Raw genomic sequence first — 24,706 nt, 5'->3', positions numbered from 1 at the left:
CGCTCGAAGAAAGGCGGCGTGAGAAAAGAGCTCCGACCTCCCCCCCGTTGGTTGCTCCGCTTCTCCATTCACCCCTCACCCCCCATCATTTCACCCCCCTCCCCCCCTCCACACCTCGTTAACGATTCCTCTGATGACGATTTTTTAATTATTATTGTTTTCATTCATTCGGAGCAATGATTTCTCCCTTGTTCGTTTGGGTTTGTTTGGTTTTTTGTTTTGTTTTTAAAAAAACAGCCGCCGGGGCTGGAAAACCATCGAAAGCCCTTCCAGCCTCATTGGGACCAACAGAGAAGGAAAAAACCCGTTGATCTTTCGGCTCTCCCGGGGTTCGGGGGTGACCCCGATCCGTACGGAGCCGCTCCGCCGCCCCCCGCTATGGCAGCGCTCCCCGGGACGGTACCGCGGATGATGCGCCCGGCGCCGGGGCAAAACTACCCTCGCACCGGCTTCCCTTTAGAAGGTAGGTATATCTATCTTAACGTGTGCGAGGACAACTTCAGATAGATGAATTTGGGATGGATTTGAAAGCGGGGAGAGGTGAGTTGGGTGAGGATGGGGGGTTGGAGGGGGGGGATCCTGTGCGGAGCATCCAACTTTGGGGAGGTCGGAGCTCTTTTCTCACGCCGTGCCTTTCTTCGAGCGGCTGGTGCCGCTTGGCTCTTTATTTTTCCTCTCGTTTCGAGGAGTTAGGAGCGGGTTTTAGGCTCGCCCTTTCTTGGTATGGCTACTATTATCATTTCCCAAACTCAAAGAGTCCCGGCCCTATAGAGAAAGAAAGGAGGAGGGGAAAAACAAAATAGCAAGAAAAAACCGATTGTTTCCAAACTTCTCCCCAGGAAAATAAAAGCCAAAGCCGGAGCTTCGGGGCTGGGAACAGATGCGGTGCTTCGGCAGAGGAAAAAGGGGGGGAAACGGGAGCTGTCACCTCGAGAAGTGTCATCCATGGGGATGACATCTCCACTGCGGAGCCACCAACTTCCCCCGTCGTTTTCTTTCCCTTTGTGCGGCCGCCCGGCTTACGATTTCTGCCCAAAGCTGTGCGAGGGAATAATAATAAATTTAAAAAAAAATTAAAAAAAAAAAATTAAAAAAAAATTCAGAATTAAAGTAGGAGCCCTTTCCCCGCATTTATTAAAGAGGAGAATTTCATACAGACCGTGATCAAGTGGCGAAACTCAGAGCTGGGGAAAGCCACGCAGACTGCAAAACATACAAGCTGGGGGGATTTGCTGAAGTGCTTTTCTGTAGCAAATGAAGTAAAACAGACGGCAAGGGAAAGGATCAAAGGATTACAACAATATTTGCACAACATGACTGGGAATAATGAAAAGAGAGAGCGGGCGGCGGTTTTAGTACCTCTTGAATGTAAAATTGGCCACTCGAGTGTTATCTGTCGATAATGATATATCCAGGGAGTGCTGGCCAAGTGACTTTGAATTAGTGGTGCATGATTCTTGTTAAATCGCGAGGCAATTTCTGGAATCGACTTTTCTTTGTAAAGAGAAAATCACCCCCTCGCCCCCTCCAGCCTCGCTGCAAATTGCGCAGCTGAGTTCTTCCCTCCGTATTTTTTTTTTTTTTTTTTTTTCCCCCCCCCCCCCCCTAATTTCCAAGCCTGTGAAATCGTATTAATCTCCGAAATCTACAGCGCGAAATACCGACCCCGCAGGTGCCGCGCATCGCGGCTCCTCCGAACCCATAGAAAGAAACCCTCGAGGGGATTTCGAGAGCCTGTTTCCCAAAAGTTGGGTCGCAAACAGAGAGCCCCTCATTAATTCGGAGCGCGGAGCCCCTCATCGGGGACGCGGAGCTCCTCATCGGGAGCGAGGAGCGCTGCGCGCTTTCGGGGAGAAGTGCGAACTTTTTTTCTTCTCCTTTTTCTTTTTTTTAATCCTATCTGGCTTTGCCACCAGGTTTTAAATCTTCTCCTCTTTCGGCTCTGGTTCAAAGTGTAGGTGTGAAACGCCCCAAGTTCTGTAACCCCGAGGGGACGGAGGGGTGATGCGATGCGCGGCTCCTATTTTCAACGGGAAAACTTTCCCCTACAGCGAAGGGCACCGCGGGGATATGGGATAAAAAGCAATTCCATGGGACGGGAGGGGTTTTGCCCCTATTTTAGGACACGGTGGAGAGGTGCAAATCTCTGGGATGCAAACTGGAGGCGCGGGGAGGGATGCGTGGAATTTTGACGGATTTTTTTTTGCCCTTTTTCACCATTTTTCCCTCCCCCCGTTCCCAGTGTCCACCCCGCTGGGCCAGGGCCGGGTGAATCAACTCGGAGGGGTTTTCATCAACGGGCGCCCGTTGCCCAACCACATCCGCCACAAGATCGTGGAGATGGCTCACCACGGGATCCGGCCCTGCGTGATTTCCAGGCAGCTCAGGGTCTCCCACGGCTGCGTTTCCAAAATCCTCTGCAGGTACCAAGAGACGGGCTCCATCCGACCCGGGGCCATCGGGGGCAGCAAGCCCAGGGTGAGTGCAATGTGGGGCCGCGTTACGGGCCTGATACACGGTGCTAGGAAGCAGCCGGGGAGGGATCTTCTTTTGGGACGAGAAGGGGTGAATTTAGGGATGAAAGAAACGAACGGGTTTTGAGCAAAGATGGGGAGAAAACAGCGCCGGGCAGCAGGATGGGATTAAATTAACGGGGTTTTCAGCGTGCAACAAGTGGCAAGCATTCGAGCGTTTCCTTCGGCCCCTGTTTGCTTTCAGGTTTACACAGCACCCCCCAAAAAAGCATCCCTCGCCTCCCCTCCTTCCTTCCATCTCAGGTTAAACCCATCTTTGCCATCTCCTTGTCCTTTAGTTTTAAGGAGGACAAATGGAATCCACACCTGGGGGACAACCTCATACCTCTCCCCAGCTTTATTTTCCTCCTTCCCATCCCTCAGATTCAACTATTTTTAATGTTTTTGCCCCCGAAGCTAGCAGCCCGGTGTAATTTTTCAATTAAAAGGGCTTTTTCTCTCTCTCCCCTTCCCTCCCTCTGCTCACGCACGCACCGGTGGCCATTGACCACAAAAGCAGGTTGCGACTCCCGACGTGGAGAAGAAAATCGAGGAATACAAGAGGGAAAACCCTGGGATGTTCAGCTGGGAGATCCGGGACAGGCTGCTGAAGGATGGGCACTGCGACCGCAGCACTGTGCCCTCAGGTGAGAAGGCAGCTTGGCCGTAAGGCCACCCGTGATCCCAAAAAGGCGTTTTGGGGCAGGGTTGTCTGCGGCATCCTCTTGCTCCTTGCTCTGCATGGGGAGGGATGCAAACCAAAGCGGTTTTTTCAAGTCATCCCAGCTCCCTGGGGACAGCTGGGGGTCTCCAACCTGAGGGCAGCTTGCATGGGGTAGATCCCAAAGCAGAGTTGGGGGGACTTCAGCCCATGTCTTGCTCACTGAGGATGCACAGCAGTGCTTCCATTCATCCAGGAATGCCATCGCTCACTGAAAATGATGCTGTACCCCAGTGTTGAGATGTGCTGAGGGTCTGGATGTTTTTTAGGTCCTGGTTCCTTTGGCTCAGAGTTCCTCTCTTGCTCCAAAGGAGCTGAGCCTGCTCTGCAGGGCACAGGTCCCCAAAAGTGAGGTCCTGGGGAGGCTGAATCCAAACTTTTGGGCCTTTCCTGGTCCCACTGAGGGTTGCAAGCCAAGAGCTGGGGACATTTTCCCTGCCACAAAGCAGGTGGGAACCCTGGGACGTGCAACCCCATGAGCGGGGCCGGGGGTTTTGGGGTTGGTGATGAATGCATCCATCTTCAGGCACCCAAGTTGTCGTCACTTGGGTGAACTGAGGGGTGCTTGGGTGCAGTTGGCAGAAGGAGTGGGTGCATAAAAGTGGGCAAAGAGGTGCAGGTGCCCTTGATGTGTATGAGGCTCCAGCTTGGGTTTCCCCCGTCCGTTCCCAGGCAGCTTATACTTGCCTTCTTGTCTTTGACTGTCTGAGGTTTAGTGAGTTCGATTAGCCGTGTGCTACGCATCAAATTCGGGAAGAAAGAGGAAGAGGAGGACTGCGACAAGAAGGAGGAAGACGGGGAGAAGAAGGCCAAGCACAGCATAGATGGCATCCTGGGCGACAAAGGTAGAGGCGGCCACGCGTGCCCCAGGTTGGACTGGGGGAACCTTTAGGATGGGGGGAACCTTTGGGAACACGGCCCACCACTTTTTAGATGGGGAATAAGAAAGGGATTGGCTGCAGAGCCTTACAGCTGTCCTTTCCAAGTAGGGCTGATGGCAGAGCCAAAGTGTGATGCTGCTGGGGCTGCTGGTACCCAGCCTTTGGGGTTGTGATGTTTTCTCATCCCCGCATGGAAGAGTTGTCAGTGTTTCGCTCGCGGCCGCTCCAGATCAATTATTTATAAAGGGAGATGACTGAGGGGAGGCATCTCTGATTCCTAAATGAATTTGTTAAACAGATTTCTCTCCTGCTCTCTAAGTGGTCCCCTGAAACTCTGGCTGACAGTTGACCGATTTGGCCAATCAATATCAATTAGAGAGCACGGGATGCGCGCTGCTGTGGGGCTGCAGCGAGAGCCACCAGCACCGGGCTCGGGGGGAAATAATAAATAGGCAAATAATAAATAGGGATAATAAAGCTGGGGCTGCTGGTGGAAAGCTTGAGGGCAGCTCGGTGAGGGGGGACCCGGTGACACTGCACTTGTCTCTGATTGTGGGGGGGGGGGAGGGAGGGCTGGGAATGAGAGGTTTTCGAGCTCGTGGCGCTTTGGAAATGTCATTTTGGCGAGCTGGGTGGGGGAGATGAGTCCTCAGCCTTCCAAAAAAAAATAAAAAAAAAAAAAAAAGAAGGGAAACCGGTATTTTTAGCGAAAATTATCGAAGTTTGGCAATGAGGGTTTTGTGAAACCAGGGGGGAAGTTGGAGGGACGGGAAGGAGGTTTTGCTTTAGGCACGGAATGATTTCGTCGCGTCCAAGCGCTTTTTGGGGGAGGAAAGCGGGAATTACGAAGTTCCGTAGGAAAGCCTGAAGAATGAAGGTTTTGCTGTTTATTTTCGCCCCCGAATTGATGGCAAAATGGCGATGGTGAGGCCGGCTTGCGAGGCTTGAGGGCCGGTTTGCCGTATCGGCAACGGAGCTTCCACAAAGTTTCTCACTAGGCTGCAAAGTTTTCCCCAATTCGGGACAATGCGGGGGGGAATATTGAAGTGCGGGGAATTCGGGGCAGAGAAAAGCTTCTCCGTGTCACCATCAAACGTTTAAATGAAGGTGCACAAAAGGGGGTTCTTTAAGGATCCGATCTCTCTCCCCCTTTCTCTCTCTCTCCCTCTCTCTCTCTTTTTTTTCCAACCTTGAAGATGAACTTCACTTACAAAGACCTTCGAGTCTATTGAAGCTTTATAAGCAAAAGATTCCCGGCCACAAAAGCAAACACTGGAAGGAAAAAAAAAGAAAAAGGGGTGTGGAGGGGAGGGGGTGTAAAAAGGGGGAAAAAAAGAAGGGGAAAAACCCTAGGCTGCCTTAAAAATGGAGTAGAAGGATGGGGGAGGGAGGGCTTCTCTATTCTCATTCAAAATTCTGCAAGGAGGAGAAAAAGTTGGGACAAAGGGCCAAGGAAGGGAAGAAAGGGAGATAAATTATTCAAAACTCCCTGCTGTTAGATAGTTTTGTAATATTATAGGACCGTCTGTTGGAAAAAAGGCGAGCCGTTGGACGTTGCAAAATGTTGCTTGTGATTTGGAAATAGGCGATGCTCATTTGCAAATCGGAGCCCATTGTGTGGAAGGGGGAAAAACTGCCCCCGCGTCACCGCGCGATGCGTCGGGTTTCATTTCGGAGAGGTGGTTTTTCTCCGGGTCGCATCGCTGGGAAAAGTAACGATTTTTACATCTCGAGGTCGTTGCTGTTTAGTTATTTTCTTTGGTTTGTTTTCTCTCGGGGAAAAAATAAAATTAAAATTAAAATCAAAACGAACCGCGGGTGCTTTGCGGAACCCGCTTTGAATCGAGCGCTCATTTGGGCTGATTCCCTTTTGCCGCAGCCCGCGGAGCGCCCATTCCCGGAGATAAATCATTATTGATGGGCTGCTGGGCTCCCGTGCGTTTTATTTTCTCCTTCTCCTGCTTGGATCTGAAGGAAAAAAACCTCCTAAAAAAAGCTTTGCTTTTGCGGAGCTGCCGAAATAGCGGGCAGCGGTGAAACGGGGCGCGGGGCTGTCAGAGCAATTAAAAAATACCACCAATAATAACAGCAGCCATCAATACGGAGAAAAGTTTCTAAACAGCCCCAATTAAGATAATTAATGAGCGGTCAGTTTGTAAAAGGTTCCGAGGCGGCGTTTTGCTATTCCTTTTAGAGCCGGGAATCACGACGCCCCTTCCATGGGAATTGATCTCGAAGTTTGATATTAAATTATTATTAAATATGTATATATATATTAACGCATTCCTGGCACTCGTTCCCAGCTCTGCGTTGGGTGTTTGTATTCCTCGCTTTATTTTTCCTATTTATTTCCCTCCTTCCCCCCCCTCCCTTTTTCTTTTTTTTTAAGGCATTTTCATGATGGTTGCGGACGGAGGGGGGGAGGAGGGAGAAAAAGGAGAGGGGGAAACTTTGTTTTGGCCTTTTTCCTCCTGCCAAACGCCTTTGCTCCATTTGCGGGTTCTCCTCGCGGGGAGCCGGAGGAAGACAGCCCTAAATGCTCTCTCTTTTTAAGTGTTAAAGAAAGCTTCCACCCTGCGCCTGTTTCTTTCTATCGTCTGCTTGGCATTTAATAATGTTAAGACTTATTAGAGCTGGTAATGAAAACTGTGGCTGTTGAATAGGGAGCTGTGTTGGAGAAGGGTGTAATAGCTCCAAGGCATGCTAAGAAATGTATTTATCCCCAATCAGTACTCACTCTCTGAGTTCCCAGCACAAACGTTAAGTTGAAGGGTTTTAAGGCAGATTAAATTGAGCCTTTATTTCTTTGCACTTTCATCTTTAAACGGCTCACTCCAGCTAGCCCTGGGCATATATTCATGAGGCTTCACTTTATTTTTTATTTATTTATTTTTATTTTTTATCCTTGTTAAGAGCGAGTTATTATTATTTTTTGTTGTCGTTTGTTGTTGTTCTTTCATTTGTGAGCGTTTGGGGTTTATTAGGGAGGGTCACGGGTGGCGCTGCTTTGCTTCACCCCGCACCCGGAGATGCGAGGTGGAACCGTGGGGGTGAATGGGGGAACGAACCCCCCCCCAAATTTAACGGGGTGCTGAGGATTGGTGCCCACACTTCGGGCGAGGCCTCGTATTAATTACAAGCAGATGTGAAGCATGGGAGGAGGGGGATGAGCTTCAGCAAAGGAATGACCCCCCCGCGTGTCACCCTGTGGCCACGGGTGTCCCGTTCGGGGCCGCTGTGCCGAAACAGAGCGGGGATGGCAGCAGGGTTTGGGATCAGGCCGGACAGGTGGCTTGGCGTTATTAAGCATTATTAATCACTTAATTTTCTTGTTGTTTCTTGTAATTATTGTTTTTAATCGCTTATAGCGGCGCGTTTTTATGACTTTATGTTTTTTTACGACTCATTACTGTTTGGCATCTCCCCCCCCTGCCCTCCCTCCCCCCCCCCCCGGTTCTTTTTTTTCGTGGCTCCCCTTTTTTGCACCCGGGGCCCCAATGGCGGCCCGGCCGTGGGCCCCCCCCCCCCCCCCCCCATGGAAATGATAGCGGGGTTGGGATGGGAAACCCGGTTGGAAGAGATGGATACAGAGCAGCGTTTAATTGTATTGGGGTTTTGGAAGCGTGAACAGGTGTGACCATCCCCTATCCATCCCCCCCCCCCCTCCCCGCCCCGAGGTGGTAATGATTGAATGTGATAGCAGTCCCTGGTGTAGAGTTTAGGGTTCTTTTCTTGGGGGGGAGGCTGTTTGGGTCCTGCCAAATTTAATTTAATTCGGGGGAGTGGATATGGGGAAAATAAGGGGGGGGGGGGATCAGCCCCTCGCTGCCACACCTGGGAAGTGGCTTTGTCCCTAAGAGCCGGGGGGGGGTTCGGGTCCATTTATCAGCAAACAATCTGCATCGTTGTAAAACCAACAAGAGCTTTCTCTGTCAATGTATGTTTAGGGGGGAAATGGGGGGGAACAGACACTTCATCAAATCAAGGGATTACGAAAGGTTGGCAATCTAATCAAACAGAGACCAGGCGGGATTTGTGAGTGTTGCGAGTGGGATCAGCTCTAATAATGGGGGGCAGGAAAGAGATAGGGTAGTGTCAAGCAATTCATTGGCTTTAGGCTCAGTTATTCTGTGCATATTTCAGGGAGAGAGAGAGAGAGAGGAGAGGAGAGAGGGGAGGGAAAAGGGAAGAAAAATACAGGGAGAGGGAGAAGGGAGGGGGGGTTGGATGTGAGCACACACGGAGCTTACATGTCACAAAAAAAGCTGAGACAAATGAGGTACAACAATAAACACAGATAACAATTACAAAGGCAAACAGTGGCTTTTGGGAACAAGTAGCTGCAGAACCTGGTCTACATAAACAAAGTAGGCAAATGTTTGCAAGATAAACTCCTTCCTAAATCGAGTGTGACGGGAAGGAGAGAAGAGAGGAGGAGAGATAAGGTTGGAGGGGGGAATGAACGAGTATAATCTAATAGAAGGCGTCTTAAAAAACAAACTTAAGACAAGGATGCGGGGAGAGAGGTTCAATTATACAGTGGGAAGTGAAATAATATAAGGGAGATGTTTGTGATCCAGGGGTTGTTTGGGTTTTGCGCGTCCCCTCCCCTCCTTTTTGGCGCTGGGTGGGGGAGAAGAATGGGTTGAACTGTAGGAAAAGGGCAAAGAAAAAGGGGAATGCGGGTACGGGGAAGCGAGGGGGGGGTCGGCTCAGCAGGAAGGGGAAGGAAATACAAGGCAGCCATAATAATCTCTAATTTGAAGGTGAATGGTAGATTACGTGATAGGCTGGGAGGGATAGGAAGCGGCTATGGGGGGAGATGGATGCCGCGATAGAGGAGGGCAGGAAGGAAGCTGGAAGGTATATATTTCTAATCCCGGGCTTTCGGTGGTAATTGGGGAAGGAGGGATGGAGCGGGGAGGCTGCAGGGCAGATGTGCCATCCAGGTGTGCTCCCCCCCCCCAAAAAAAAGACGCTCCCGAAGCCCGAATAATTTTCAGAAGGAGTTGAAGGCGGTGTTGGGGTTTATTCTTTGTTTTCTATCCGGATCCCGGCAAATGAGAATTGTATATAAGAGGGGAGAGACGTGTCTGCAGTGTGGTTAAAGGAATTAGATATTTACCAGTTTGAAATAAGCCTGGTTATAAAAAAAAAAAAGGAAAAAAAAAAAAAAAAAAGGGAGAGAGACACTGAAAAGATGAGACGGGAGAACACTTCAAACGAATTCATCATCTGGAGTGGTGAAGGGGAGATTTAGAGACAGTATTGGGAAGTTATTTAGATATTAATAACATATTTTCCTGAGGCGTCAGGAGTGCCTCCATACGCACTTTTTTCTCGCAGCTATTTGGCTGGGTGAAATATGGGAGACCCAAATGTTGGGAAGAGATAACACAATCAGCCTAGCCCTGGTCCTGTGACTGCATCATAGCATTAAACCCGGATTAACCTCCCCTTTCTCCCCCTCCTCCATTCCAGCCCCCCTCCCCAACACCCCCACTCGTACCCCCCCGAGAAGCTTTCCAAATTTTTCAGGGGAATTTACATGGCAGGATTTTAAAGCACATATAACACTAGCCTTAAAGCTGTAAGGTACTTACTCGAGCATTAGGGTAAGGCGGGGGGGGGAAGCATCTTTCTGAAAATTACGTTTCCTACAAAAGAAAGAAGCAAATAAGGGACCCTCTTAAGACCTGGGCTTTGGAGATATTATATATTTATAGAGACTATTCTTAAAAAAAAAAAATAGCAGCCCATTCCTATCAGCTGCCACACAACTCTTCTCTCCACCAATGGCCTTAAAAAAAAATTTTTTTTCCTTTTTTTTCCCTCTTCTTCTTTTATTTAAGCTGAACTTCAGCCCGGTTTGGGCTCTTTCATTTTTCTTTCTTTTTATTATTCTTATTTTTCCTTTTTCCTTTTTCTTTTTCTTTTTTTTTTTCTTTTTTGTTTTGGAGGAATGTGGGTGAGAAGATGCTGGGAGCTGCAGGGAACGGAGGACAGCGATGGGGACGCGGCTCCGAGCTGCCGGCCGGGCCTTGGTGGCACCGATCCCCTTCCAATGTGTGCTCAGAGGGGGGGTCCTTTAAGGGGAGGGGGGCTACCTCTCATCCCATCCATCCCAAACAAGTCCAGAATAAGAATTAAAGCACCACCGAAGCGCGGGTGCGGTTGAGCAGCTCGGTTCGGGACGGGGATGCGGTGGAGTCAGGAGGGAGATGTGCCCTGAATCCCCCCAACCCCAAAAACCCATCCTCATCTTCATCCCCATCCTCATCCTCGGTTCATCCCGCCCCGGGGCCGGCGTTGAGCTGGCCACAAAAGAAACGAGATGTCAGTGAATGCCTGGTTATAAAGACGTTTGTCAGCGGTTTGTTGGGGGAAAAACGGGGAAGGGACGGGGTTGGATTTGGGGCTTTTTCAGGCAGAACGGGGCTCACGGAAAAGGGCCGGGGCTGCGCAGAGGGAGGGGAGAAGAGAAAAAGTAGGTGAGGAAAAGTAGAGGCAGCTTGAGGAAATTGAGAAGCTTATAGTCTTTGATCCTTGGATGCTTTTCCTTATCAGAAACATTTGTGGTGACACCGGTACAAAGGAAGTTCATCATATTACAGACTGTTCGGGCTGCTCGCAGGAATCACTGTCTATTAATTAGCAGGCGCTCTGTCTTGTGGGACATAGGAGATCTGAGGCTGCACATTACTTGCTTGGATGGCTCTGGGTCCTGTGATGAATTGTCGCAAAGGCTCTGTAGGGTCTGCGGAGGGAGGGAGGGGGGACCCTGGGCTCGTTTCTGAGCTGTATGGCTGTGCTACAGGGGAAGGGTCCCCAGCTCCGTGCTGCTCATAGGACAGCTGAGCTCATCCCTTCTGCGCGGCTGTGCCCGAGGTTTGGGGTTTGGGGTGAGGAAGAGGAGCAAAGCGCTTGTTTGTGGTTTTTTCTTTTCTTTTTCTTTTTTTTTTTTTTAAAATTTAATTTAATCGTTATATATTAATGCTGATAAGAACTAATTTTCACCTGTCGAGTCTTCCTGGAGATGGAAATAGGGGGTTTCCCTTCATAATACAACAGCAGGACTCAAGGGATGCTCCTGGCTCACCTCCACCTGCCTGAGAAACGCAGTCAAGGGCTTTAAAAAAAATAATTGAAAATAAAAAGGCTTATATATATAAATCTATATTTTTCTTTTGAGGAGGAGGGGGGGAAAATAATTGGCGTTCAAAGAGAGGGTCGCGTTTCCTAGAGAGGGAGGAATGGAAAACCCTCAGGGCGGCTTTGGGGTCGCGGCGTGAGGGTGACACGGAAGGCACGAAGGGATGCTCAGAGGTGCGAGGGGGGAGATCCGATCCCTTTGCCCCCCGCCCCCGAGGCTTTCTGGAAGGCAGAGGAAGCCCTTCTTGGTTTTCACTCTTTTCTGAGCTTTTTTTTTTTTCCCCCTCTCTCTTTTGCTTGTTGTTGCTGTTGCTAAAATTGGAAGGAAGCACTTTGCCTGACCCTAAAAGAGTGGGGTTGGGGGCACGGCTGTTTGCAAGGCTCTCTCTCGGGGTAGGTGGGGAGGGAAGGAAAGGGGGGGAGAAGGGAGGGGGGGGGGACGACAAACACACCCGGCAGCCTTCAGCCTTCAGTGGCTTCTTTGTCCCGAGCCCCTAAAGATCGAGGATCAAAGTGACCCTTTAAACGGGGCAGAGAGGAGGGGGAGCTGCGATGCTGCGTCCCCGCGGAGAGGCGGCTGTCCCCGAAGTGTGTGTGCTGTGTGTGATGGGGTGACAAACCATCGGACAGCCCCTACAGCCCCTCTTTGGGGGCTGCCATCCCCCCCCGCTGTATCGCTATAGGGACTTGGACAGGGCGTTTATAGGCAGCGATGATGCCCAGCTTTTATCGAGGGGGGTAAAGGGGGGAGGGCTTGAAAAATGTAATTTTCCTTTCTTTCGAGGGAATGGAGAAGGGAAAACACGGGGACCAACCCCAACCCGCTGCCGTTTCCATTCTCACCCAAACCTCCAACGGAGGCGAAAGTCCGAAGCGAACCGCAATTCTGTCATTTATTTATTTTCCCCGTTCCCCCATTTGTGGGGACGAATCGATTTGCATATTTATTGGGAAATTAAAGGAGAGAGGAAAGTTGACGCTGGGAGAGATGAGCTTCTCGAGCAACTTCAGGCGCTCGGGTTATTTTTCGCCTCGCCTGAAGTTCGCAGAAGTAGCCTTAAATCCCATCAAACTCATTTCGAATTGCGGGGTTTGGGTGCCATCAGTCCCAGGCCGGCTCTTGAACACAGCCCACGGTTGCTTTCTTTTGCATTTCGAAGTATAGAAGCGTCTCTAAAAGGAGAGGTTGAACGTACAAAGGACACTTGGATGTCGAGGGATATTCAGGGAACAGTCATGTTTAAATTCCCTACAATTGTTTCCAGCACATTTGATTGCTCGGAAAGAGAAAGAAACATTGACATGAATAGGAATGGGGGGTGGAGGGGGGGATGGAGGGGGGGGGACGACGGGATTAATAGCCCCCAACCTTTGTATGGTGTAAATTATCCGAGAGAGGGCAGATAGCCGGAGCTGCTGGTGATTGTGAGGGTCCATACAGACGGCCACGCCGTTAGGGAAAGCCGGTGTTATTTTTAATAGGGATTCCTTATTTAGGAACTTCATTCTTTTCAGTTCTTCCCCCCTTCCTCCTCCTCCCCCCCCCACCTATTTCTCGAGGAGCGTTTGATGCTAAATAGCAGCAAATTGAGCTATTTGAAGCCTCATTTATATATATATATACATATATTGATGGAGAATGTGAATATTTGGTTTATACCTCGTTGCTCTGCTGCTTTTTTCCTGCACTTTTCCCCTTAATCTCCATCCGGCCCACAATCCAGCCCTTGTGCGTGCGGCTCGCAGCGGGTAAACTGCGATTTTCACTCCTGGAATTGAAAAGAAGGGGAAAAGTTTGGGCGTTTGACGAATGCTTTCCTTTAAAAGCAAAATATCCCACTCCTCTCTACCTCCTGGTCAGCGGAGGGAAGGACGGCGCAAGCCCAGATTAAGACACATCTAAAAGACGAGGAGATGGAGCTAAATCCAAGCGACGTTCAGGGGGGGTGGGGGTGGAATTATACAGTTATAGTGGCAAAGCTTCTCAGGAGAAAATGGGCAGAGGTGAATAGAGCAGAGATGGACGATCTTCCCCCATCAGTGCTCGGCAGCAAACCTCTGCGAAGGAGAAAACAGAGCGCTTGTTGCTGGTTATGACATCGCTAAGCGAGGATCTGCTTTGGCTTTCCAGTTCGGTTGCAAAGAATCAAAGCTTCCCAACGAAGGAATCAAACCCAAATCCCCCCCCGGGTTGGGTTCCCAAGGGGTCCCACCCCATTTTCCACCCCCCCCTCCGCGATGTTCTCCGTCGGGAAGGGAAAAAAGCAGAGCCGAACCCCGGCTGCTGTGACTTCGTGACTTTTCTCTCCGATTTTAGGCAGAATTGGATCTTTTTTAACTCTTTTACTCCCTCTCCCCCCTCCTCTCCATCCTTTTATGACGGTATTTTTTCTCACTCTGTTTTCTCCCCTTAACCTCCTCTTTTTTTTCCCCCCTCTCTCTCTCTGTCCGCCTTTCATTTGAAGCGAGGCTTTACAGCTTGCTACACTTTCTAAGTGCATCAATGGCCACTTTAGAAATACAAACAACTTTTAAAGATAAAATAACCAAACCAGAATGGGACTTTCAATGGGGGAATAGTTGTTGTCCTTTACCATGGAGTGTGCAGCCGCCTCTGCCTAATCCAGCTTTCATTTTCACCGACAAATGCCAAGAATCTATATCTGTCTCCCAACCCCTCGGGAGCTTGATTACACGACAAAAGGCTGCCATTATCCGCAGGAGAAAACAGGGAGGGGACACGGGGGCTCGGGCCTCTGAGGATGAGGGCATCTCCAAACTATTGACTTAGTGGATGAAGTCAAGAGCAAACACGCTGAGATCTAAAGGGGGGAAGGCAGGGGGCGGGGGGAGAAGGAACGGAGGAAAAGGAGCAGCAGAAAGTCCTTGGAAGTAGCGGGGAAATTCAGCCGTTTGGGGGAAAGCAGCTCTTGAGGGGGTAGCAGCCCTTTGGGGGAAGGTTTTTTCTCCCCGTCCCCGAGCAGTTCAGCTTAGGAAATCTCTCCGATTCCCGATGATTTTTTCTTTTTGTTTTCTCCCTTTGCCCATCGCCTCGTTTCCTCTCCGGGAGGTTGATTTTTCAGCCTCGCTCATTTCTGTTTGGTCGTTTTGTTTTGTTTTCTTTTCCCCCCCTTCCACGCGGGGAGTTTTGGGGCTTTTCCCCACTGAACAGAAGGGGAGAGAAACCCAACTTCGAGGATGCTGGAACGGCAGGACTCTTCTTTTCTCCATTAAACCGGGGACAAACCGGGTCAAGGTCGAGCTCCGAGGGTTGGGAATGGAAACGGGAACGGCTCGAAACTCACCCGCGGAGCCCTGGAAGGAGAAGTCACTCCGAGCCGACTCCTTTTAGGTTTAAGTCGCTGCGTTTTGCATGACTGCCTCATTAACCACCGCTGTGCGGGGATTTGCGGGCCGGGCTCATCCCGGTCCGTCGTGGACAAAAGTTATTTCAACCCTATCTGTAATTTATCTGGGTCACCTAGGGAGAAATCCTCCGGGCGAGGAGAGTCCTAGGAGCAGCACCAAAGGAGTCCCACAGCCCTTAATTACTCTTTAATCAACCTAACGCTGTGGTCCCTTTTAAGAACTGCCTTTGGTGCGAGGGCTGCGTTTAAACATCTGCTTTCTGGCCGGGTTTGGGGAGCCAAAAACCTGTGCGAGCTTAAGGGATTTAAAGGTGTGAGCTGTGCGTATGGAGCTGGGCCCTATGAGAGTCCCTTTAGCTGCGACCACAGAAGAATTAAACAAAGGGCGGTGGGGGTAACCTGGAGGCTCCCATTTAAACTACAAAAGCGCCCAGGGAGCTTAAATTCACCTTTTAGGCGAATTTATCACCGCGGGTGGAGCAGAGAGGATGCTCGCGGGGTCCCGTCTCCAAGCTGAGCAGCTCAGCTTCAAATCTAGCCTGGCTTTTTGGGGTTTCCTCTTTGCAGAAACACCCTGGGTTGTTGTTGTTGTTTCTTGTCCGTATAGCTTCACCCCCCCTTCCTCCTCCCCCCTTTTATTTTTGCTTTCCCCTTATATAGAAAAACCCGGTGGATGTGCTGAGCTGGGCTCCCAGCTTTCCTCTCTGATTCTTTTCCCCTTAGCTTGGGTTTGGGGAAAGCTGCACGGGATCCCCTCTCTTTGCGGTCCTGCCGACACTTCGGTGTCTGGCATGGAAAGAGCAGCTGCTCGGATAGAGAATAAGTCTTAGAAGAAAGAGAAATCCTCGTAATCTTGGGACGTATATAATCTACGTCGCCCTGAATCCCAAAAGGCAGCGGGCCCGTCTCTCTGATTTATTTTTATGCTAGCCTAGTTTGCATCCCAAAGAAGTAAACTGCTATTTTTAACCACTGGTTTAAAGCTTAATTAAAAGCCCCTAAACTGATTGTTTTGAAAATTGATTTAGAGGAATTGCCCCAGGGCTGAGACGCTATCTAAGCCAAGTTGCAGTCCCAGAGCTCGCAGTGGTGTCTGAATCGTTAACCCCGCAGAGCCGGGAGTCTCCGGGGCTGGATGACACATGGGCTGGCCTGGCTCTCCTTGCACCCTCTGCGAAGAAAGGTCCTTTGTTAGCCCCGGCTACTGGTTTGCTCGGGTGGATCTCCGCTGGTTTCCTGGCGTTCCGAGGTTTAATTGAATTAAGGCAAGCTCGGAGATGCTGGTGACACCGGGACGGGGGAGCTTTGCCTTTCATCTGCTGGAAGGGAACGTGGCTGGATCGGGGGACGTGGAATTTGGGGACGGGATTTCGCCGTTCGATCGATTTACCTGCTTAAAAAAAAGAACCCCAAACAACCCAAAGCAAGCGGGTGGGAGATGGAAGTTGGTTGAAGGCGGGGGGGGCTGCGGAAGGGAAGCGGCATTTCGGCCCCTTAATTAGATGTAAACAAGAATAGGGACGGGGCTCCGTGGTCAGAGAACTTGATTGTTAAGGGATTAACACCTAAGTAAACCAATAAAGGCTCTGCGGGGCTGGGCAGAGGGCTGAGGGCCAGGCAAGCCCGGCACACTCATGGGATCACCCCAAAACGACCCTCTCCGCCCTGCCAGCCACTTTAGGAGCCCGGTTTTAAGGTTTCAAGCCAAGGCTTGAGTTATTTTTTGCTGTCTGTGCAACTTGGAAAGCCCCCCTCGGGATGCTTCAAGGTGAGGAGCTTCTCATTACCTGCACCCATCTCTCTAATGAATCGGGTGAATAAATGAACGGCTTCCCGCGTATGGGACTGAACCCCGTGCATCCACACGTAAATAAGACGGTCCATTTTGCACGGCAGCTTCCTTGGACCCTTTCAGTCTCTCTGGCCCTCCTTGGTAATAATTAAATAGAAATCCTTCAAAGCCAGCTCGAACGAAACACTCCTGGGCGTAGCTCGCCAGGTTGGTCTCCAACAGGGCTTTTGTGGTGCTTTCTTTTCCCCTCGGTTGGTATTTTCCCCCTCCCCTCTCGCTCCGGCCAGGCTTTGAGTAGATGGAGGAGTTTAACCTTTGGAAAATCAGGTCTGGCCTTAAGTGATGCGGTACCTGTAAGCCTCATTTCCATGGCTTTCTCGCCGGTGAGGATTTAGGTTTGAGAGAGGTACCTGAAAGGCTCAGAGTCAAACTGAGTTCAATAACTTTGCTCCGTTTTGTTTTCCTCCATCTCCTCAGCTTCCAGTGCTCTCTTTGCTCGGCTGGCAGGGCTAATATCGGAGCACTCTAGGGTGTGAGTATTTCTTCCTCCTGATTGCAAATAACCGAAAGATTAGCACCAGCAGCTGTTTGGAATTGGAACAATGGAGAGACCTAGGAAGTGGAGAAATTGAAAAAGGAGAACCCCCCTCCCTTTCCCTCCTAATCACCCAGCTCAAAGTTCACGAAGTCAGACTGCATGACTTAACATGACCTCCACCTCGGCTTCACAGGGCTGTTTACTTATATGAAGGTTGATGGGGGGAGAGACGAAAAGGGAAAGGGGGGAAGGGGGGGGGAAAGGAAAATAGCCGGGCGTTTAATGCAATTTCCAATAGAAATGAGAGGTTATTACGGCTCCGTTTGGTCTCTCTGCGTGCTGCAACCCCTTGCCCTGTGGGAGATGTTTAAGGGAGACCCTCTCCTTGCCCCTCAAAAGGGGAATTACCTCTTTCCTTTAGCTAGGGAGGGGTGGGTGCGGGTCCCTATCCGCCCCAGGTACCCATAGCTCCGTGCTGGGCTATGGGGCTGAGGAAGAGGTTCAGCTTTTGGGGCAGGGATTTGGGGTTTCTGCAGGTCCCTGCGCCGGCTAGTGAAGTGTGAGAGCGGCTGAGCTGTCAGGCGAGGTTTGAATGGGATCTCCTAATGGATTTGACTCGGAAATCTCGACTTGACCAGTTTTTTCCTCTTTAAAACAAACTCATTAAACTTGTCAACACTCATTAGGGCCTTAAAACGCTGAACTGGAGTCACTGGGGAGAGCGGTTGGTGGGGGGCTGCCTTGGGATAGGAGGTGGGGAAGGGGGCAAAGCAGCGGCTCCTCCGAGCTTGCGGGGATTTGCGGGGAGGGAGAAGGGGAAAAGAACCCCCTGCCGGCAAAATAAACGCCTTAAAAGAGAAATCAAGGGAGGAGAGAGGGAGCCGGCACGGGGATGGGGCCGGACTTTGCGTCGGTGCTTGGAAATAGGGGAAATCTCCGTGTTTTCACCCTCCCCCCGTCCATCTGTGAGCTCGCCTACAAAAAACGGGGCGGGAGGTTCGGTATTCCCTGAAGAAATCCTCGTTCACCGCGATTTGAGCTTTATTTTGAGGGTGTTGGGAGGGGGGGTGTCGTATCTGCTCGGCTGTGATTTCTGCAGTTGCCGGGGGAAGGTGGAAGTCGGGGGAACTCGGGGGAAAGGTTCGAGCCAGCATTCAGCCTTAAATCCTCTGGAAATGAGCCTGGGCTCCGAAATTCCTCCCCAATCCCCCTACCCAAAATATTTGGAGAGCTGTAAAACGAGGCGGAGATCGTCTTAATTCTGTCGGCAGGACGAGAATTGCTTTCGGGTGCGTGTGTGCGTGTGAGCGTGCGCGCAATTAAACGCTGCGCATTTCTCCGTCTCTTGAATGGAGGTTTTGTTTGGGGTTGATTCAGATTTTTTTCTTTTAAAGGGTTTATTCTGATGCTTTTCAAGCCTCGGTTCTCCTTTAAGGGGTAAAAAACAAAACAAAACAAAACACCCCCACCTCTATTAAAAAAAAAAACAACACAAAAAAAAACCTTCGAGACCTTCTGTTATTCCCTTCTCTGAGAATGAGAACATCAGCTATTCAAGCGTATTGATGAACTCCCCCAAAAAGTTTATTAAGAGAAGCGAAAACAAAAGGACTAAAGGCCGCAGGCAACTGGACAGACAGTTTATAAACTAAGGTCCCATTGTCCCCCCGAGGCAGATGCATGAATACCTCTGAATGGGTCCCTTTGGAGTGACAAGATCAAGCCAGACAACAGCATGTTAAAAGGAAGGAGCGCTGTTTCTCTTTCTCCAGCCGAAAGATCTGCTCCCCCTACTCCTCCTGCATTAATGTACATCTGCAGGGGGAGGAATAAATAGCTCCTCAGGATCTGCGCCGCTCAGGGTTTTTATTCTTCCACCCCCAGCACTGGCTCTTTGCACCATATGCTCCAGATCAGCCTCCTTTCTCCTCAGCCTCCAGCCAGGCAGTCGCCTAAAATGATCCCCAGCCACTGCAAACTTTCTTCTCTCCCTTTCTTCCCTCCTCCTTTCCTTCCCTTTCGCCGCTGTTCAGATGGCGATTTACGGCCTTCCTCGCCTGGGAGATCCCTCGTGGTCAATTAGGTTTGCACAGAGCAATTTAACTAATAGGCTTTGATGGATTTATTTTATTATTATTATTGTTATTATTACCGTTATTATTTTACCCTGGGATATTGGCCCTGTGCAGTCAGGACAAGGGAGGGAGGGAGCAAAGGTTGGCCAACCTGGAAGAATCCTGAAGCCGACGCTCAAACCTGCCTTAATTAAATTAACAACCGATTAATTAAAAGTCCTGAAATTGACACCAGGCCTTCCCTGGGCTCTGCTGTCCATGTCACCACTGGTGTGGGTTCTCTCCTGGCACCAGCCTCCTTGTTATGAAGGTGGGGATGAGAGATGGTTGGGTCATACTGAGCAGTTTTGGTTCCCCCTCCTTGCAGAGCTCACAGCAAACTCTACAAGGCCCCATTCTGCCCAAATCTGCCTCTTTCACATCATTTCCACCTTTGCTAAGGCAAAGTTTTCAGAGCATTAATGAGTGTTTGAAGCTTTATGATGTTGGGGCGTTTCATTGCCTGGATGGTGGGAAAGAGCAAGCTTTGCATCAACTTTGCAAGTTTTTTGCCCTCCAAATAACTTCTAGGGGTGCAGCTGGCAACTAACAGCAGAGATTTATGCAGCCCAGTGGTGCTGACCTTCCCACCCCAGATTCGGGGCTCGGCGGGTCTCCCCTGCCTCTGTTGTCAGACTGGGAGCTGTTGGTGAGCCCTGCCAGCTGGGAACAACTCATCCCAAGGGCTGTGAGGGTGTCTGGGGCTGGTAAGTGCCGTGATGGATCGGTCCAGCGCGTTCCTGGTGATGCAGGGGCCATATGCCTGTTTGCACGCTCCTAACAAGAGGCAGCTCTGAGTGTTGGGTTGGGAGGTCAAGCGATGATAATAATAATAATAAAATTACCCCCCCCCCCCACCCCCTTTCCCAGCCTCACTTTCCCCTCTGCAGCGGAAGATTTGCTATTTCATGGCTGGCTAAAGCCAAACTTCCCTCAAGGGGGTTATGTGAGTCGTGACCCCCACTAACCTGTGCTCAGTGCTCTCCAAAGGGTGCGTACTACTGGAGAGGTGACCCGAATGCAGGCTGGGCCACGAGGGCAAAACCAATCTATTAACAGCAAACTGAAACAGCAGCGGGGAGGAGAAACACCGAGCAAACATCTAAAATATCAAACTAAAACAGCAGAAGCGATTCTGCGTTGGGGAAATAACTGTTTCATCAGCTTGGGCAATCCAAAGAGCAGTAAGGAGTGTAGCAGGCAAGATTCTCTGTATCCAGACGTGGTTCAGAGGTGGCCGTAGGATTTTACTCACATTAGTGATCGCTCTGCCTTCAGTGAACCCACTGATGGGCACAAGACCTGCACAAGTGTTCGAGGTCCTTACGTGCAGGAGTATTTTTATTATTTCCCTTCGGGGCTTCCATGAGGTCCCTTTGCCTGAAAGCACTGCAGGTGGGGCAGGAGGAGAGGGGAAAAAAAAAACCAAAACAGATGAGGAACCGATGTGATGAAAGACCAGCAGATTCGGTGTCGTTCCTGTCCCCACAGTGGCTCCCCGAGGCATTTGAAGGGAGAAAAAAGAAAAAGAATAATCAAACCAAGGAGGCAGTTAACCAGGCCAATACCCGGAATCCCAAAGTCCCATTTAGCTGCTCGCAGGATTATCACTTGTTGCTGATTCAAAACCAGCAGGTGTTGTCAGCTATTTATGATCGCTGTTATTTCTACGGTGCCACTGGTGTGCCTGGCCAACGGCTGGCAGTCAGATGAGAGCCAACCTCTCCCCTGAGAAGATACCAAACTAAATCAGACTTAGCACGGTGGCAGACGTTAACACACAGCATATGGGGACGAGGGGAAAAGTGAGGTTCAAATCCACAGAGATCCTCAAATCTCCAGGCTTTGAATCCTGCACCCATCAGCTGGTTAGTTCTCATTTTGTAGGAAAAGCAAAGGAACAGTCCCATATTTACACATGGGTGGAGAGCAGGGCAAAGTGCAGCACCTTGCTTTGCAGGCAGAGTGGATGGATGCTGTTTGCTTTAGGGAATGGAGTGACTTTGAGCTGGGGATAAGCAAAGCGAAGCCACTTGCTCAGGTTCACAAGGAGTATCAGCAGCAAAGCCAGGGCTGGAGCCTCCTGCAGAAAATCACTAAGCAGGGCTTTATCCACAGCCTTTTCTTTTCATAACCTGAGGGTTTTATGCAGGAAAATACCCATGATATCTGTCAGAGTTATGGATAAATACGGACCTGGAGATTTGGCTTTTATTATTATTATTATTATTATTATTATTATTATTATTATTATTAGTTTCTTTAGAGATGTTACTTGTTCCAGCTTAGGCCTGCAAAGACTTGCATTTGTGGGTGACTTCATCCAAATGAGTCATCCCATCCCATCCCATGTCTGTGAGAGGATTCCCCATGTAAGCAGAACTGACTAATGCCACGTTTCTAGGGATTGGACCAGGCACCGGTAAGAAGCATTGCCCAGCTTCCAGCAAGGAGGCTGCATGGGGAAGGAAATCAGCTCTGCAGAACTCCAGCAGCCTCCTCCTGCCTCGGTCTTAAAAGACAAAAAGTCACAAACCAGCTAACTGGTTGCTGCTTAGCTGGCAGGGGTGTAAAATGCAAAGAGCCCCCTGTAGTTATTTGAAGAAGGCTTGGTCCTGCTGTAAAGCTCTATAAACTGGCCTCCTTCCCCCATCCCCTCCTCCCTGGCATGTTTTAAATGATTTTGGATTTTAATGCAGGGCCCGGAGCTCATTCCACCGTATTCATGGCATCAAACAAGAGGCTGCTGCCCCCAGCTGGGTTCCTTGAACTTAGAAGCTAAGCTCTACTCAATATTACCTTAATTAATTAACTAAAGAGACAATGGCTTTTGAGGTCTCACCTCTGTTTCCAGGGAGGGGGGTCTTTTGACAGAGCCCTGCCATAAACTAATTCGGAGTTCCAGCAAGGAGTCATAGGGGGAAGAGTTAAATGACACTATTTACTTGTTTACCAAGACAATTTATGTCATATTTGTTTTTCCCCACCTTCTGTCTGCTGCACTGAAAACTCTGTCGGGGGTGCAGGGGGAAAGAGGAGGAGAGAGTATTATTTGCATTAACCACTGAAATCAAAGCAAGTTCCCATCTGAAAAACACCACTTCATAGCTCTTGGTATCTTCTTCTTCTTCTTCTTCTTCTTCTTTTTTTTTAATTTTAATTTACAAAAAGTTTTTGAAGCTTTCCAGGTTCAATATAACAAATCTGAGCTTTGATGCTTTAAAACCGCCATAAAGAGCTACAGGCAACATCACAGTTAACAAAAAAAATATATATATTTCAAGGCTCCTGGGAGCACTTGCATCTTCTCTGAATGTTGTAGGGTTTTTTTGTTCATTTGCAAGCAAGCACTGAGTCGTTGGTTTATTCCACTCGAAAACAGACATCTCGTGTTTTGTATCAGCAAGAAAAACCTTTTAAAAGGTCACAGTGAAAAGTGACCATCTGGAAAATCTATCCAGGAACACGCAGGGGATGCACAGCAGAGCATCACTGCTGGATTTTGGGTCGCCGTGCCCAAGCTGGAAGGGAACATGGTCAGTACTTTAGTAAGGAAAGTAAGGAAATCAGAGCGTGGCCCAGCTGTGACACTTACTGTCCCACGGGGAGCTCACAGCCCAACAAAGAGCACAACGTGTGTCTCATGAGCATCCTCACCATTGGAGCCTCCCCCACCTTCCCAAGCTGTCTTGGTGCTGAGGCTGAACCCACTCGAGTGACGTTAAGCGGCTTCGCTTCGTGGAGTTTGGCAAAGTAGGACACAGGCTGTGGATTTGAGAAAAGCCCTTTTGGTATTTTTGGGTCTGAGACCCACAAGCTGCGTATCTCCTATTATTTTACACGCTTCTGGGGGCAGCATTTCGATTATTTGGCAAATGATACAACTGTCTGCCCAATTTTGTTTGCTAAAAATCATCTGCGCTGAAACGTCCAAGAAATCTCATGAGTCCCAATCTGGAATGATGTTCCTTGTGCGCTGTGAAACTCGGATATTTCATAGGAGATTCTCCATTTGCACCAGAGAAGGGATCAGTCGCTTCCCTCTCCAATCTGTACATTTCTGCTCTGGGTTTCATTGTGCAGAACTTTGGTTGGGGCGTGCAAAATATGTGTGTGTGTTTCAGAGCTCTGGGGCATAGGAGAACGCGGCCGTTCATAACCGCATCTCCCAATTTAAGGCATGCAGTTTTGGAGGCCTGGGCTCAGCCTCTGAAAATTCGGTCCTTATTGTCTCCTGTCTCAAATCTGCAATTACTTACGTCCGTATTTAACTTCATGCACGTGATGGTTTGAAACACAGACATGCCTGAGAAGATATTTCACTGCAACCTCCTAGGAAAGGGAGCAGCTGAAAGAGTGATCATTAATTCAGTTAGCAGGGCAAGATTTCTTTTTATATTCATTTTAGCAGAGCTGTGCTCACATGCAAGGTTTAAGGGATGGGTTCTGCCATAAATGCATGAGTCTGATGGACCTCTTTGAGTTTGCAGTGAAAACAGAACTTTAAAGCAACTGAATTTGATGTCACCACCCCTCCTGTTAATCTGCTAACATGCAACTTGGCCTGGCTCTGTATGTGCTGAGAATCTTGTCTAACAGCTGTGGAGCTGAGCAACAACTCTGAGCAGTGGCTTTTTCTATTTGGCTCCAGCAGCAAATTGCTTTATCTTTGACCAAGCTACTTCTTCTCCCTCTGGCTTTGTTTTGGTTCCCACCCCTGTCCTGTCTAAGCAGAGCTTCTTACCTCGCGTTCATAGCATAGCAGGGAACTAAAATGACCAGCCTGCCTCGTTTTTACAATAATAGCACAGAACACTGTTGGTTTAGCTAAATGTCTCCTGAGGCCAGAAGATATTTAACAAACATGTAAGCTATCTGAATTGGCATTCCTCCCCGAAACGCAGGGCTGCTGCAGAAGTTACCAGCCATATCCCTGTCCCGTTCCTTTGACACCTTCTGTTTGATTCTGACTGGGCTGATCTGCCCCCCAAAACTTATCAGGTGCTCACGTTACTGGGACTACAAAATGAATTGCTCAGACCTCTGGCTTTGGAACAGCCAGTTTTCTTAGGGCTCACCTGAGGCTGACCTGCATGTCAGACTGGAATTCAGACTTGAGGCAGGAACCCAAGGGAGAAAGCAAAGCCCACTTATAGAAGAGGGGAGAAAGGATGTCTTGTTATCAGTTAAGCACCTGGCTTGTGCCTTATTTACACAGCACTGCTCACGATGTACCTGTAAGTGGGACGAGAGGGAGAGGGGGCTGGAAACACTTCAGAAATGTAAATGCCGTCCATTTGTTTATGATTTTGTACCCCAACATGTAACCTGAACCCGATGGAGCCAAAAAAAGAATTAAACCTCTGCATGTTTCCTACCTCAAAAATACTGGAGCGAATCCAGGGGCTCTTGAAGGCAAATTATTCCATAAGGCTAAAAGAAAAAAGAGGAGGAGGAATTAGAAAAAGCAGGCCGACTTTTTGTATTCCTCTTTTCTTTTTTTATTTTTTTTTTTCCCCTTCTCTCAAAGTTTTGAAAGAGGGCCCTTATTTGTTCTCCAACATCAATGGGCAACCCATGCATTTTCGGGAGCATGGCCAGCTAGCTCTGAAGCAAGCCCCACAATT

General features: G+C 49.5%; 1 protein-coding gene across 3 annotated transcripts in view; it reads left to right on the top strand.

Annotated features, from left to right (window-relative positions):
* The first annotated feature begins 378 nt into the window (after positions 1-378).
* The window catches only part of PAX7 (paired box 7), an 86,345-nt gene continuing 62,017 nt past the window's right edge, over positions 379-24,706 (top strand). For 2 of the 3 annotated variants that reach the window (XM_042831752.1, XM_042831750.1), the window contains exons 1-4: positions 379-463; positions 2,243-2,478; positions 3,031-3,160; positions 3,951-4,079. In XM_042831752.1, the coding sequence (XP_042687686.1) occupies positions 379-463; positions 2,243-2,478; positions 3,031-3,160; positions 3,951-4,079 (580 nt within the window). Of the gene's footprint in view, positions 464-2,242; positions 2,479-3,030; positions 3,161-3,944; positions 4,080-24,706 lie in introns of all 3 variants that reach the window. The other variant, XM_042831751.1, reaches the window with a different exon arrangement.

The sequence above is a fragment of the Centrocercus urophasianus genome, unplaced genomic scaffold (assembly GCF_019232065.1).
Source record: "Centrocercus urophasianus isolate 14NV4802_14NV808 unplaced genomic scaffold, USGS_Curo_1.0 seq_36, whole genome shotgun sequence".
NCBI classification, from domain to species: domain Eukaryota; kingdom Metazoa; phylum Chordata; class Aves; order Galliformes; family Phasianidae; genus Centrocercus; species Centrocercus urophasianus.
Note: the sequence above shows the minus strand (reverse complement) of the source record. Positions and strands in the feature narration are given on the sequence as shown.